This window comes from Pinus tabuliformis, chromosome 1_1 (assembly GCF_031772625.1).
Source record: "Pinus tabuliformis cultivar Carrire ecotype Pingquan chromosome 1_1, CPIR1, whole genome shotgun sequence".
NCBI classification, from domain to species: Eukaryota; Viridiplantae; Streptophyta; class Pinopsida; order Pinales; family Pinaceae; genus Pinus; species Pinus tabuliformis.
Window position 1 is genome coordinate 287,040,690 of NC_142297.1, and position 16,707 is coordinate 287,057,396.

The following is a 16,707-nucleotide window of genomic DNA, read 5'->3' on the forward strand; positions in this document are numbered from 1 at the left end:
AACACTCAATGAATGCGGACCCTTTTCTGCTCAAATGCAAACCGGCAGAACCACGAGGGGACCGCTGAACAACCACAGCCTTTCATTCCACGACTTGACCCACAGGTCACTATTTAATCTTTCCGAGACATCAGTATCTTCTGGTCTACAATGATAATGACATCTCACATCAATCCAACTCACTAACGTGCACCGCCGTTTACCTCCATAGGAATTCAATGGACCAGGCAAGTTAAACTACAGAGATATCAGGATGAGTATTAGGTTTCACTTAGGCATCTTGAAGATTGACATTAACTGCAATTTCGGCCAATTTTGTTAATTCTGTAGACTGGCAAAGATTGCTACTCTTCTTGTGATTGTCATTATCAAGTGCTATATATAGAGAACGAATGCATTGCCTTACCACAAAATCGTGTAAGCCTTCTATCCCTCGTTTTTAGAAATAATTGCTTTTCTTCTGAATTCAATGGCAAGAAGGATAAGGAATCCTCAAGTTCTTCTTTTGAAGCGGATAATCAAGGCCTTTTTCAAGGTTGCCCATAGCTATAAGGGAATTGGAGATGCCCTTTCCTCAAAGAAGGCAAGGTATTTCACACTGAAAGATGATGTATCTTGCACTTGCAGTGCTCTGCCCACAGATGTTCCCAAGGGACACTGTGCAGTGTATGTTGGAAGCGAACGCAGTAGATTTGTGATCCCCACGACTTATTTGAATAATTCTCTTTTCAGGGTTTTGCTGCAGAAGGCCGAGGAAGAGTATGGGTTTGATCACCACATGGGTCTCACCATTCCCTGTGAGGAAGTTGCTTTCCATTATCTGACATCGATGTTGGCTAAAAAGGAAGTAGTACCAGCAAGTTGGATTAGTTCCTCCATATCCATTAACACAGAGAAGAGTGCCTGAACTCCAGTAAGATCCTAACCCAACCATGGGTATAGTAACATGGCCTGGTTAAAACCACAGAGATGTCCTTCAAAATTGAAGTTGGGAGGGAGAACAAATTTCTTCTTTGGTTGTCTCCTTTTATTTTGGATTTTGAGTTTCTTGAAAAAATTCAATCATCGCTTCCAGATGTTTTGAATTTTGATCATCGAGGTCTAAAGTCGGGCGCTTTCCAGATCACCTTCTTCAGAAATTATATATGGAAGCAGCGCAAGAGCGGGGCAATTTGCGACGCCGAAGAATTTCATATAGTTTAGATATTTTGGAATTCACTTGTGCGAGCCCAATGGGCACGAAATTTCAAAATCATCCTCCAAAGACGAGAGGCAAGGGGACACGGGACTGAGCACTTTCCTGGGATATTGCTATTTGAGAATGCCTCTCATTAACATTGGCCATGATACTAAACTGTACAGTTGTGACAATCTCAAATCAATCAATTGATCAAAATAAAATCTTGTTTGATGACATATTCTGTTTTCCTTTATTCAAATATTTTCTTGTCCTTTTCAAATGTAATTCCCAAGCTAACTAACAAGTTCGCAATTCTGCTTTGGAATATGTAATTTTTATCAATACAAAAAAAACTTAATTTTATATTGACATCAATTTCGTACTTGATTTTATACTGATATCAATAATGAGATATACATATGCCATACAATATTCATAATATGAGCCTCAACAGCGAATCCAAAATACAAATCCCTTTGTGTTGTGAAAAGTCTGCAAGACAAAGGGGAAAAATACAGTCCATAGTCCTTATACAGCGAGAAAACTAGATGGCAAAACAATTTTGTTCAAGATATATTCATGAAATAGCAAATAGATGGTTGCCTGTAGATGCATGAACCCATCATCAAATCAATCCTGTAGCGTAGAAATGCAATAATATTGGATGGAGGTGATGTAAAGCAAGATTAGAATTTAGATAGTACTAGAGCCACATCATTCGGTTCCCACATGAGAATCTTGTATCGTTCAGAGGCTTCATCTACGAGACCTTTCTTGGTAGATCAATCCACCCCGGCAAAACATAATCATTTGCATTGAGTTATACACCATCTATCGAGGAGACTAGAAATAGGAATTTATCGAGCTACAACTCAATCCTCGTAGAGGACACTGTTATGCCCAGTGGCCAAGTTCAAAAAGAAAAAATAACAATAGTCATCCATTAATGCTGCAAAAAATTAACATTGTTTGACCTGCACAGTATCAAAAAATCAAAATGTTATTGGGGTGAAAGTACTTAGCCGGGGAAGGGGAAGTCTTCAATATTAATGTTGTTTTGGTCCATACAAATTGTTAAGTGCATTTTTCCCATGGAGCATATTAAGCCCTTCTTTGATAAATCATCTGCATTCATGTTCTATTTCCTATCAACATGGTTGATAGTGTAATTGTTTTGTTGTAACCATAACATTTCTATCCTCGTCAACCATCCAAGTACTAAGGGATTTGTGATTTTTTTTGATCCCATAATATGCTCAATAATTACTTTGGAAACTCCATGGATGTGGATGAAGGGAATATCCAGAAGGTTAGTGAACCATAAGAGGTCACATAAGGCCATTACCTCAGCGTTAGTGTTCGTGCCTCTGCCCCCATGCCATAAAACACTTTAAGTTTGGTCTTTCAAGATGGTCAGCCAAAAACCACATCCACATATTTGTAGTTGTGCAGCACCATCAGAAAATGCCATCAGGTATATCTATTTTACTTCGGTCTTTTAGTTGCGAGGGAATTTATTACATATGTTTTTCGTGGCATATAAAGTGTAACATGTGATTATGTTGTCCAAACTGAGTTGAAATTCCTTGTGCAATCTTGAAAAATGTAGTTGTTTCTCCACTTCCATATTTGCCAACAAGGGATAGGAAGAATGATTTTCCAGTCAGCCTTTTCAGTTCTCCACCATAGTAGGCAGTCCTTTATGAAGGCATGTTGGTGAAATGGGAAAACTAAGTGAGAAGAGAGTCCTTTCCAGATCTAAGTATTGGGGGGACAAGTGAGAAATATATGGTTGTTGTTTTCATATTCCTTCTTGCAAATAGGACAGATGCCAGGTCCATACCATTTCCTCTTTTGTAATTTTTCCCAGGTTATATTTTTGTTATGAAAAACTGGCCAAGTGAAAAGTATAATTTTATTTGGGATTTTGGCTTTCCAAAAAGCAAATAAGATATGTTCCTCAGCTAGGTTTAAAACCTTGGAACAGAGAGAAATATATGTATTCACCAGATTAATATTGTCATTATGCATCCTCCTTGACCAGATTAACTTGTCCGGATTTCCAAATTGATAGATCTCCAGCTGATTCATCCCCACCACTATGCGCTCCCATACTAGGTTCCACAGAGTAGGGAAACCCAGTGCCATTGCAGACTTCCAGATAGGATGGGGACCCCTCCAAAAAGCAATGGCTTGACACCAGAAAATGATGCCTCTTCTATTAAGGGAAACAATAAGTTGTTCTAGGATATTGTCAGCATCACCGTAACCCAGAATACAATTAGTTCCAATGAGAATATTGTGGCCTGTGCCAATATTCCAAACCAGATGATGCAGAAAAGATCTTGGTGACCTTTTGGAAATTGAGCTAGATTGCGAATCCTTTCTTGGCTCCAATGGTACCTTTATGAAACCAGAAAGTGAAATCATGATTCTTAAGGTATTTTTTTCTGATGACCAAACTCCACGTTCCAGTACCAATGATTCCTCTCCAAAGAGACTTAATAAGTAAAGCCTATCCAAAACGGCGAAGATTAAGAATTCCCCATCCCCCCCTGGCCTTCGGCAGAGTGATATTAGAAATTTTGGCAAGGTGAATTTTTTTCTGGATATGACTTCCCCCCAGATAAAGTTAGCCATGACTTGATTTAGTGAGAGGATGATAGAAGCGGGAATATGATAGAGATGTGCCCAGTGTACCCCTAATTGGTTTAAAACAACTCGGGTAAGAAAAAATTTCCCACCCAGGGAAAGATTTCTATATCCCCACCCGGTTTTTTTTTTTTAAATCTATCTACTAACCATTGCCATTCAACGTTCTTGTAATTGCATGGTTTAATATGGAAACCCAAATATTTCATACCCTGTCTGATCAATTTAGCATCTATAACAAACAAGTTTTTTATGTAGACAATGTTATCCAAATCACAATTACCATGATATAAGGTATATTTTGGTGCATTTATATAAAGACCAATAACATTGGCAAATTTTCAGAAAATGTGAAAGAGGGAAAGCAAGGAGAGACGGTACAACATACCCATAATCAGCCCGTTGTTGACAAAGAATCCATGTGAAATGTTGATATTGTAGCCAATCTAAAGAGCTTGAAATCGTTCTGGTTCCACGACATGTGAGATGTGCAGGCTAAGGCCGTCCATAGCAAGAATGAATAACAATGGCGAAAGCGAGCAGCCTTGTCTCAGACCCCTCCTGGAACGGAAGAATTTTGGAGGATATCCGTTCATGATTACAGAAAAATCATCATTGACGACACACACCATAATCCAATCCACACATTTTAGTTGTAAGCATATTACTTATAATGATTCGTTGATGTTTAAGCGACGATCTTTCACTCTTGCCACATGTTAACATATTTCTTTTTTTTTTCCAAAAAAATGAGCTTTTAATAACATGTCATTAAATTTATATGAAGATTGTAAAATGAAGATTTGATTTAAATTGGATTGAGTTGTTTGCAAATAAATGTGTTATTTATAAAAACATTAATTATATTTATAGTATAATATTTTTTTTTTTTTTGTAAGCTGAGGTGGTACTCTTTCTATTACTGGATAGAAAATAAAACATAACATAGTATCAAAACCATATTAACTCGCCCTCATGGGGAAACCGAGTAATTAAGCCATCTATAGTTTTTAATGGCCGACCAAAAATAAAATGCCCAAAGTCTGATTATCCTAGCAAGATAGACTAAACAGTCCTGAGATCTTCTAATCCTACTGGTCTGCATAAAATATATTTCCTTATCTAGAGCATGCAAAAAACTATAGTTAACAAGACTATGAGCTTTCCTATACATATCTTTTGTCAGACATCTTCCATTGCAGGTTGTTGGTTTGCTCCTCCATCTGCACCCTGATGTGCTCCCTTCAGCAGCTGGTGTATTTCATCTAATTTCTCCTCTTGCCTCTCCAAAGCAATGCGGATGAAAGTCAGTTCCCTACGCAAATCAGGGCCACCCTGCGCAATCTCCACCATCTCAGTAGCAACTTGCTCTAATGCTTTTGCCAGTAACCTTTTCATTACCCAGTAAATATGAAGAGATTGTTTGAACAGAGACATTTTGCCCCTGGTGTTGCCTGGGTCATGCAGCAAGAATTCCCAGTCCTCCATTTCTTCATCAGATTGGCCTTGAAGAGATTCCTCCTCCAAATGTTGCATGATTCTTCTAACTTCTGGATTTGTATTCTGCTGGTAAGCTCTCTCCGCCCGATGAATTCTCTGGTTCATCGTCCTCCTCGTTTTTTTGGCTGGTCCCGCTTCCTGCTTGGAGTTCTCGCCTTTCTCGTCTTCCTTCCTGCTCTGCCCCCGACCCCTCTTACCGCCTGTATCCATCCTGCTTCCAGTACCCCTATCTCTTCTTCTCATGCCGTATCGCCTTACTCTCTCCACCTGCGGTGCTGGGTGGTCCTCTTTCGGCTGCTGGTTCCCACCGTCTGCTAATCCGCCCTGAATGTTAGACCTCCTGTTTGCCTCGCAATGGGGTTCCTCTTCCTCAGACTCATCCGCAATCTCCAAAATCTCGGTTGGGTGCTCCTCTGTCGCAATTGCCTTTCCTTTCCGGTCCCTGCTCTTGTCAACTGCACTATACTGCTCCTCTGCCACCCTGGTTTTCATCCTGGTTTCCATACTAACTCCGATTATGCCGCGGGGTATACTCTGATGCCGTGTAACAACTCTCCCGTCTCGCTGTCTCACGGCTGTGCTGACCGCTGCTCGCCGAGTTGGGGGAAGACTAATCAGCTGCTTTTCCTTGCCCGTTTGGGTATTTATCAACTTTCCGCCCTCGATGTATGCCACTGAATCGGCGTTGCATTGCCGCCGTTTATTTTCCGGGATGATGCCTCTTCTGGCCATCATTCCATGATTAACATTTGTTGTCTGAGGATCTGACATGCCGCTCCACCATCCTCTCCGATCGCGGGCATTTATTATTTCACACTGGGGGTGATCCTGAGATGTTCTCCACGCACGCCGCCAATGTACTGCACTGTACCCTGTCATCATGTCAATCCTCTGTCCATACTGACTTGTATTCATTAAGCGAGATCTCCACACCCGCTCATCCATCCAGCTCATTAATCCCCGCATTCTCGCTCGTAGCTTGATCATGATCTTCATTTATGATCTTTGCCAAGTCTGCCCATTCTCTGCTGCCACACACCGCTTTCCATTGGCTGTCTACAATGCTGCCTCGTCCTTTACATCCCCAGTTCGCCATGAAGTCGGCCGCGCGGTTCCCATTCCTCCTAACGTGATTAATTAGTTTGTATTCTATCCTTTTTAATAGATCCGCTATCTCTTGGACAATTCCAGCAGTTCTCCAGCTGCTTGTAATTCTTTCCCAATCTCTCCCATTGCTAAGCTTCTTCAACATTTCAACCGCGATCTGGGAGTCACCAACAATTTCCAAGTTTGTGTAACCATTTCGTAATGCAATTCGCAGCCCCTGGTGAATCGCCCAAAATTCAGCCTCGTTGTTCGTCATTTCTCTGCCCCAATTAGCATTGTTGGAAATAATACTGAGAGGGGGGTGAATCAGTATTATATAATACTTTTAATAAATCTTCTTTATTTGTTCTTTGAATTATCTTTGCATGTCAGTACCATAAAATAATGAGCATGAACAAAAGAAAACAGATAGTCACACCAAAAAACACAAGATGTAAGGTGGAAACCCAATGTGGGTGAAAACCACCTGCTGCAATATGTCTCTACTTCTTTCAAATTAGAAACTCCTTTTACAATGGTTTTGTACTGGTGCAGTCCTTTACCAGTACGCAGGCTGCAACCTGCAGAGAGCTACAACTCTCTCTCGTTTTCCAGTCTCTCCTGGAAGGGAGCTACAACCCCCTACTTCTTTTCATACAAGGACCACTTTTCATAAATTTTCAAATTGGATCCATAAGCATCAATTGATCATCAAGTGTAAGAGAATCACCCAATCAACTGTAGTAACCAGATCAACAATAATAGGACCAAACCCAGAACACAACAATGATAAACAAAGATTTTAAGAGAAGTAAGCACCCTGCTCAACTGCTAGCCTGAGTCCCGGACTCACCCTGCTCAACTGCTAGCTTGAGTCCCGGACTCACCCTGCTCAACTGCTAGCCTGAGTCTCGGACTCACCCTGCTCAACTGCTAGCCTGAGTCCCGGACGCACCCTGCTCAACTGCTCGCCTGAGTCCCGGACGCACCCTGCTCAACTGCTCGCCTGCGTCCCGGACGCACCTGCTTCGCCCCTACGTACGGACACACTTTTCTCTTACTGCACCTGCGTCCCTCCGAGCATAGATGATTTCAAGACTTCAGAAGTAACCCAAACAATCAGATCTACAGATCTGAACATGCGCGAAGAGATCTCGGTCCATCAATAGATTCGCCTTGTTTAGATCTAGACCAGATCAAGCCCTCATAAGATATTCAACCCAAAACATGCTCAAGCCAAATGATCTCCTTTGCTTTATATAGGCAAGCTCCTCCTAAAATCATGGAACAATACCACGAGCCGACACCATAATAACCCAAAACCGTCCCCTAAATACCAAGAGTAAAACATAAGAAACCCCCACGTGAGCTTTTCTCTGCCTTGAAATGTGTGCACTGGGTGGACGCACCTCCTGAATGGCTGGCCTGCGTCTCTGGACGCGGTCCCTGCATGGTGTACCTGCGGGTACGCACCTTCTGAACTGATTTCCTGCGTCCTTCTTAATTTTTCAATAAATGGAGAGCCTTGTCATGGGAGTTGCCATCAAGTACAACATCTGTAACATATAGCCATACCAGAAATATAATGCCAACAATCTCCCCCTTTGGACTTGATGGCAACCTCACAAACTTCAGCTTCATTCTCCCCCTTTGACATCAAGGGCAAAGGGGTATGCTCCCCCTAAGATCATGCTCCCCCTGAAAATGAACCAGATCTGCAGCAAAGAACCATAATCCACCATGAAAGAGATAGAGACATATTGCAGCTATTTCCAAGATCTCCTTCTGACCATCCTCCATAATGCCAACAATGCATTATATGCTCCCCCTGAACCTGTGCCAACAATCAGAAAAGGTTCAACAATAAGATGATGCATCAACAACCCCCAGCTTTTGCCTAAGGTATTCAAAAGTGTCCCTGGGCAATGGTTTGGTGAAAATATCAGCAACTTGTTCCTTAGAAGGAACATACTCCAATTTGACCTTCATACCTTAGGCAAAAGCACTTGTTCAAGTACTTGTTCCCGGAGAAAATGGTACTTGATTGGTATGTGCTTGGTTTTTGAATGCATAACAGGATTCTTTGAGATGTTGATTGCACTTGTGTTGTCACATAAGATGGGGATTGGTGGTGTACAAGTGATTTGAAAATCCTGCAAAGTCTGCATCATCCAAAGGAGTTGGGTGCAACAAGATGCAACAACAACATATTCCGCTTCAGCTGTAGACAAGGCAATTGAACTCTGTTTCTTGCTGAACCAAGATACCAGTCTGGAACCCATAAAGAACGCACCACCACTTGTGCTTTTCCTGTCATCCACGCTTCCGGCCCAATCTGCATCTGTATAAGCATGAAGTGTAAGATCTGTATCTCTAGGATACCATAAGCCATAATTTTGAGTCCCTTGAAGATATTTGAAAATTCTCTTTACTGCCTGAAGATGAGTCTCTTTCGGATTTGCCTGAAATCTTCCAACTATTCCAACTACATGCATGATGTCTGGTCGGGTACCTATCAAATAAAGTAAACTTCCAATCATAGATCTGTAGGTTGGTTGATGTACTGCTGCAGATTCATCATTTGCACTGAGGCTACATCCTGTGACCATGGGTGTACATACTGGTTTTGCATCTTCCATACCATATTTCTTCAAAATCTGTTTGAGATACTTGGTTTGAGATAAAAAGATTCCTCCTTCTTTTTGTTGGATTTGCAAACCAAGGAAATATGTCAGTTCTCCTAGCAGGGACATTTCAAATTCTTTCTGCATGACAGAGGCAAAGTTTTGACTCATAGCTTCTTCATTGCTCCCAAAAATAATGTCATCTACATATACAACAAGTATTAGCAATTTGTCATTTTCAACTTTTATATAAAGATTGCTATCTGCTGATCCTTTTGAAAAGCCTTGTTGATGAAGATATTTGTCCAAACGGTAGTACCAAGCCCTTGGAGCTTGTTTGAGACCATAGAGAGCCTTTTTCAATCTGCATACAAGATTTGGATCATTTCCAAGAATGAACCCATCTGGCTGTTCAATGTACACTTTGAAATACTTTGAAGTTTTGAAAACTTGAGAGAGCAAGGAACATTCGGATGGCTTCAAGTCTTGCAACAGGAGCAAAGGTTTCTTCAAAGTCTATTCCTTCTTGCTGTGCATACCCTTTACAAACAAGTCTGGCTTTGTTTCTAATTACTTCTCCATTTTCATTCAATTTATTTTTGAAGACCCAAATTGTTCCGATAACATTCTTATCTTTTGGTCTAGGAACCAGCTCCCAAGTGTTGTTCTTTTCGATCTGCTCAAGTTCTTCATCCATTGCTTTCACCCAACATTCATCTTTGCATGCCTCTTTCACATTTTGTGGTTTAGTAGAGGAGAGTAATGCCAAATAGCTTGAAGCTTCTGCAACTGTTCTTCTTGTTTGTACACCTGCTTCTTTCTGCCCCATAATCTGAGATTCTGGATGATTCTTCTGAACATATATGGATGGAGTCTTTTCTTCTATTCTTGTTTGCTCCTCTGGTTCTTCTTCTTGAGGTCCTTCTTGAGGTTCTTCTTCTTCATCATTCTGTCGTTGGGGGTAGCTTTCATCTTCTTCGATGTCTTCATGATGTACTTGCCTAGGAATGTATCCCTTTTCATCAACCACTACATCAATGCTGTCAACAATTTTGCCAAGTCTTTTATTGTAGCATTTGTATGCTTTGCTATGTGGAGAGTAACCAAGAAGAATGCCTTCATCTGCTCTAGGTTCAAGTTTGCCAAGCTGCTCATCTGTATTCTTCATATAGCATTTGCTCCCAAAGATTTTGAAGTGCTTTACTGAAGGAGTCCTACCACTCCAGAGCTCATGAGGAGTTTGAGTGCTGTTCACCTGGACATTTGTTTTGTTGAGAATAACAACCGCAACATGTGCAGCTTCACCCCAGAAGGTTGCGGGAGTTCCTGACTCATCAAGCATAGCACGAGCCATTTGTTGGATTGTTCTGTTCATCCTTTCCACAACTCCATTTTGCTGAGGAGTTCTTGCTGTAGAGAATTCTCTTCTTATCCCATGTTCTTCACAAAAATCGAAAAATTCATTTGAAGTAAATTCCCCACCTCTATCAGATCTGAGGCACTTAATTTTGTGACCTGATTGATTTTCAACCAAGGCTTTGAAGGATTTGAATTTTTCGAATGCTTCATCTTTGTGCTTCATAAGTCCTAACCAGACAAACCTGGAGAAATCGTCAGTGAATAATATCAAGTATTCTTCTCCTCGAGGTGTTCTTTTCCTGAAAGGACCGCATGTATCTGTATGAACTAGCTCAAGAGGCATGCTAGCTGATCCTTCTTTCTCTGGAAAGTTAGTTCTGGTTTGTTTTCCAAACTGACATGATTTGCATATGGTGTTGTCAGGAATTTTGATATATGGAAGATCACGAACTGCCTGATATTTGCATGCTTTCCTTATTTGTGAAAAGCTTAGATGTCCCAACCTCCGATGCCATAACCAGTGCTCATCATCCTTTCTCAGATAGCATTGTTGTTGTCCTTCTTCAAATATGTACAGATTATTTGGAGTTCTTTTACCTTTGATCATTGTTTTACCTGTATCAAGATCACGAACAAGACATCCATTTGATCTGAATATAACCTCGGTTCTTTGATCACACATCTGGCTGACACTTAGAAGATTATGCTTCAATCCATCAACATACAAAACATTTCCAGCCTTGAACTTTTCTTTTAACTGAGCAATGCCCTTTCCTTTTATAGTTGCAGGAGTATCATTTCCAAAAGAGAGGTTATCCACATCTACAGCAACCATATAATCATCATCTTCAAATGCCATTAACAACTTATATTCATTACCTTGTTCATCTTCATCACTGTTTGATAGACCATCACTATCTTCATGAGTGTAGTAGCTTTTCTTATTTGCGTTCTGTTTCTTGTTCCATCTAGCAGGTTCTTTTCCTTTATCTTTATAAGGACATTTTGCAGCATAATGACCTACTCTTCCACAGGCAAAGCATTTAAATGGTAACTTACCTCTGAACCTTCCAGAACCCCTTTGAAGATTTCTGACAAAATTTGATTCTTCTTCCTCTTCTTTTGGGACGTGGTTTGCTTCATAATAATCTCCTTTGCCTGCTGCCTTGAAAGCAGCTTCTCTTCTGTCTGATGGACCTCCCTTTCTCATTTCATAAGCAGTTAGAATTCCATGTAGCTGAGACATAGTTAGAATTCGTAGATTTTCCTTTTCTTCTATTGCAGATACTTTAGATTCAAACTTGAGGGACAATGATCTTAGAACCTTTTCAACCACAATAGCCTCTTTTATTTCTTCACCCAAATTTTTCATACAATTAACAACCTCATCTACCCGAAGAAAATAGTTAGCCACACTTTCATCATTATACATTTTGAGAGTCTCATATTGAATTATGAGAGTTTGAAGTTTAGCACGCTTTACCTGTTCATCTCCCTCATAGCTTGTGACAATTTTGTCCCATATCTCTTTTGCAGATTTATAGTGCATTACCTTCATGAATTCTGATTGAGATATACATCCTAATAGAGTACTGACTGCTTTCGCATTTGTTTCATACTTCTTTTTCTCGGCTGCATCTGTAGGAGTAGCTGAAGGAAAAGCGTAGCCTGTCTCTACGATGTCCCAAACTTCAGTACCAAGAGATTGAAGATAGGCAGTAACTCTTACCTTCCAATAATTGAAGTTTGTCCCATCAAAAACCGGTGGCCTGATTGATGCTTCTCTCTCGTAGTTGCTCATGATGAACGATCTACCTTCAAGCGATCAAGATTCTCTGAAGGACCTGCTCTGATACCAATTGTTGGAAATAATACTGAGAGGGGGGTGAATCAGTATTATATAATACTTTTAATAAATCTTCTTTATTTGTTCTTTGAATTATCTTTGCATGTCAGTACCATAAAATAATGAGCATGAACAAAAGAAAACAGATAGTCACACCAAAGAACACAAGATGTAAGGTGGAAACCCAATGTGGGTGAAAACCACCTGCTGCAATATGTCTCTATTTTCTTTCAAATTAGAAACTCCTTTTACAATGGTTTTGTACTGGTGCAGTCCTTTACCAGTACGCAGGCTGCAACCTGCAGAGAGCTACAACTCTCTCTCGTTTTCCAGTCTCTCCTGGAAGGGAGCTACAACCCCCTACTTCTTTTCATACAAGGACCACTTTTCATAAATTTTCAAACTGGATCCATAAGCATCAATTGATCATCAAGTGTAAGAGAATCACCCAATCAACTGTAGTAACCAGATCAACAATAATAGGACCAAACCCAGAACACAACAATGATAAACAAAGATTTTAAGAGAAGTAAGCACCCTGCTCAACTGCTATCCTGAGTCCCGGACTCACCCTGCTCAACTGCTAGCCTGAGTCCCGGACTCACCCTGCTCAACTGCTAGCCTGAGTCCCAGACGCACCCTGCTCAACTGCTCGCCTGAGTCCGGGACGCACCTTGCTCAACTGCTCTCCTGCGTCCCGGACGCACCTGAAACGCTTCGCTCCTGCGTACGGATGCACTTTTCTCTTACTGCACCTGCGTCCCTCCGAGCATAGATGATTTCAAGACTTCAGAAGTAACCCAGACAATCAGATCTACAGATCTGAACATGGGCGAAGAGATCTTGGTCCATCAATAGATTCGCCTTGTTTAGATCTAGACCAGATCAAGCCCTCATAAGATATTCAACCCAAAACATGCTCAAGCCAAATGATCTCCTTTGCTTTATATAGGCAAGCTCCTCCTAAAATCATGGAACAATACCACGAGCCGACACCATAATAACCCAAAACCGTCGGCTAAATACCAAGAGTAAAACATAAGAAACCCCCACGTGAGCTTTTCTCTGCCTTGAAATGTGTGCACTGGGTGGACGCACCTCCTGAACGGCTGGCCTGCGTCTCTGGACGCGGTCCCTGCATGGTGTACCTGCGGGTACGCACCTTCTGAACTGATTTCCTGCGTCCTTCTTAATTTTTCAATAAATGGAGAGCCTTGTCATGGGAGTTGCCATCAAGTACAACATCTGTAACATATAGCCATACCAGAAACATAATGCCAACAAGCATAAATCCACCTTACCTGCTTCTGACTGTCACGGAATATGCCACCGAAACCAGCATTGCCAGGATTCCCTTTCGATGCTCCATCGAAGTTTAATTTGATGAAGTTATCTCTGGGATAACTAAATTTATCTGAATTTTGGATTCGCACATTATGTCTGATGTTCTGCTTGTGATATACCATCTCATATTTTAAGTCTAAATTGTTCAGGATCATCTCCTCAGGTTGATTTTCCTTCCAGTCCTCCACGTCCCATTTCTCAACCAGGATTGTTTCCCTCATTAGATTGATCGCTCGTCTCCATATCATTTCCGAATCCTTTATTTTGTTCTGGAACAATCGGCGGTTCCTTTCTTTCCATATCATCCATAGCACGAAACCTGCAATAAGATTCCAAGCTCTGCTAACAACTTTACATTGGAATTTCTCTTTATTCCATTGGAAAATTATTTCATTGAAGTCTCTGGGACCTATCTCAGATTTGCCGAATATCCTTCTTGTATCCATCCAAAGTTTCTTAGCGAACGAGCAATTAATCAGAAGGTGATTTCGGGTCTCCTCTTCAGTATTACAGAGACAACATCTCGACGGACCACTGAAGCCTTTTTTTTGAATTCTGTCCCAAGTTAAAATCTTGTTCTTAGTTGCAAGCCATATGAATAGGGATACTTTCGGCCACCAGTTGCTTCTCCATATAATCTTCCAATCTAGGTTCTCCTCATGTATGGCCTGCGTGTCCGCTAAGTAGTATGCCTCTTTGATGGTGAAAGATCCTTTCATGGAGTTCCCCCATCTAAGAAGGTCCCTTCCAGTACGAGCTCTAATTTTCCTGGAATCCACCTCTTTCATATAAGCTTCTTGTTGTTCTTGATTTAGCTCCCCATCCCACTCAACCGGTTCTATCCATTTTCTCCAAATTCCATCCAGTTCATTATCTTTCCAATAGTCTTTGACACATTTTCGATTCCCTTCTATTCTTTCCTGAAGCTGATGGACCATCTGAATTTTATTCATCTTTTCCTTCTGCTGCCATTTGTCATCCCAGAAATTAGCTTCCTCTCCGCCTCGAATCTCCCAGAATGTATAGTTCTCAACTAGATCTCTGTTCTGACGAGCTAGATCCCAGATTGCTGAACCCTTGGGGGTTTCTTTCTGCTTTAAAATATCAACTATTGTGTCAGGCATATTGTATTTAATTTTGCAAATGGCTTTCCACAGGTCATTACCCTCTCTTAACCATCGCCACCAGAGCTTCGCTCCTAACACTTTGTTGAGTTTTTCCGGGTCACGTAAACCCAATCCCCCTTTTTCCTTCCTCTCTGTTAGGTGATTCCAAGAAACTAGGGCCCATTTTTTCTGTTGATTTGCCCCCCCCCCAGATGAACTTTCTTATGATCTCTCTAATCTTTGAACAGACTCCTAAAGGGGCCGCCATTATCGACAGAGGATATATGGGAATAGCTTGGAGGACTGATTTCGCCAAAACCACCCTTCCTGCCATGTTTAGCATTCTAAAAGCCCAATTCGCCACTTTGTTTCTCAGCTTGTCCAAGACTCCTTGCCAGTTTTTCATATTTTTGGATGTGAAGTCCAATAAGTTCCCCAGGTATTTCGTAGGCAGCTCTCCTCTCTTAAAACCCATCAGTCTTATAAGATGAGTTTTAACCTGTTCCATAGTATTAAATATAAAAACACAGGACTTGTCTCTATTAATTTCCAGTCCAGAAGCTTCAGCAAATAGGTCCAAAATTCTCTTCAGCTGTCTCACTTCCTTAACAGTTGGTTCCCCAAATAGCATGATATCATCAACGAATTGCTGATGAGTTAAGGGCAAATTATTACCCCAAAGCTGTAAACCTTTGATTTTGTTCGCTGCTCGTTCTTTTTTAATAAATCTGCCAAGGCCTTCTGCTGCCAATATAAAAAGAAACGGAGATAATGGGTCTCCCTGTCTAATTCCTCTAGATGCATTAAAGGTTTTCGAGGGGGTTCCATTAACAAGAATGGAAAAGTTCGGAGTAGAAATCAGACTGTGAATCCACTTAACCCATCGCCTGCTGAAGCCAAAACTTTCCAGGACTTCTTCCAAATATTTCCAATTCAGTCTGTCATAAGCTTTCGACAGATCTAATTTAATCATCATGCCCTTTTGTTTTTTCATTTTTAAAGAGTGGATAACTTCTTGGGTTACTACAAGGCCATCCAGGATTTGTCTACCTTCTACAAAACCCGTTTGTTCAGTAGATATTAACTTGTCCAGCAGGGGTTTCAATCTTCTGGCGATCAAGGATGTTATTATCTTGTAAATAACATTACACAATGCTATGGGTCTAAAACCATTGGCATCTTCTAAATTATCACTCTTAGGAATCAGAGCATAGAAAGTAGAGTTAATGGCAGGCCATACCTTCTGGTTCATTCGAGATTCTTCTATCAATTCTAGGATTTCTCTTCCCAGAAAATGCCATCCCGCTTGGTAGAATTCAACCGTGAAGCCATCAGGACCTGGAGCAGTACCTTTTTTCATGGATTTTACAACTTCTTCTATCTCCTCTAAGTTAACAGCTCTCATCAGAGCCTTATTTTGGTCTTCTGTAACTAAACGAGGAATGGCCGAACATATTTCCCTTATTGCTTCCGATCTGTCAACTTGAGGTTCTGCTAGGATATCTTTATGATGATCCACCAGCACTTGCTCGATCCCTTCTTGCTCCACTACTCTATCACCATTCTGATCTTTGATGGATAATATCCTGTTTCTTTGTCTGTGTTGAATCATAGCCTGATGAAAGAATTTTGTGTTCCTTTCCCCCTCCCTTAACCATTTTATTCTTGATTTCTGCCTCCATAGAACTTCTTCTTGCTTTCGCCTTTCCTCTAGTTTCCCAAGAATTATCCCTTCTTCTCTGATGCTCTCCTCTGATCTACCTTCATTTATTATCTTTTGTTGCAGTGATTCCATTTCTCCCTCCAGTTTTTGTTTGTCTTCCATAATGTTACCGAATTCCTCCTTATTCCATTTCTTGATTCTCCCTTTCAACTCCTTAAGTTTCAGTTGGAAAGTATGCATCTTTCCTTTTCCCTGAACTGTACTTTGCGTCCACCATTCTTCCATTTTCTTTAAGAATCCCGGGTCCCTTAGCCAGAAAGCTTCAAATCTGAACGGTCTCCTTCCAC

General features: G+C 40.9%; 1 protein-coding gene and 1 pseudogene across 1 annotated transcript; one reads left to right on the forward strand and one right to left on the reverse strand.

Annotated features, from left to right (window-relative positions):
• Nucleotides 1–331: 331 nt before the first annotated feature.
• Nucleotides 332–1,365, forward strand: LOC149212667 (protein SMALL AUXIN UP-REGULATED RNA 10 pseudogene; annotated as a pseudogene).
• Nucleotides 1,366–6,269: 4,904 nt separating this feature from the next.
• LOC149212668 (uncharacterized) lies at nt 6,270–16,309 on the reverse strand. Its single transcript, XM_089388779.1, has 3 exons — nt 14,948–16,309; nt 13,549–14,682; nt 6,270–6,656 (listed from the first exon to the last, which is right to left on the reverse strand). The coding sequence occupies exons 1-3, from the start codon at nt 16,307–16,309 to the stop codon at nt 6,270–6,272; spliced, it is 2,883 nt and encodes a 960-aa protein (XP_089244905.1).
• Between the last annotated feature and the right edge of the window lie 398 nt (nt 16,310–16,707).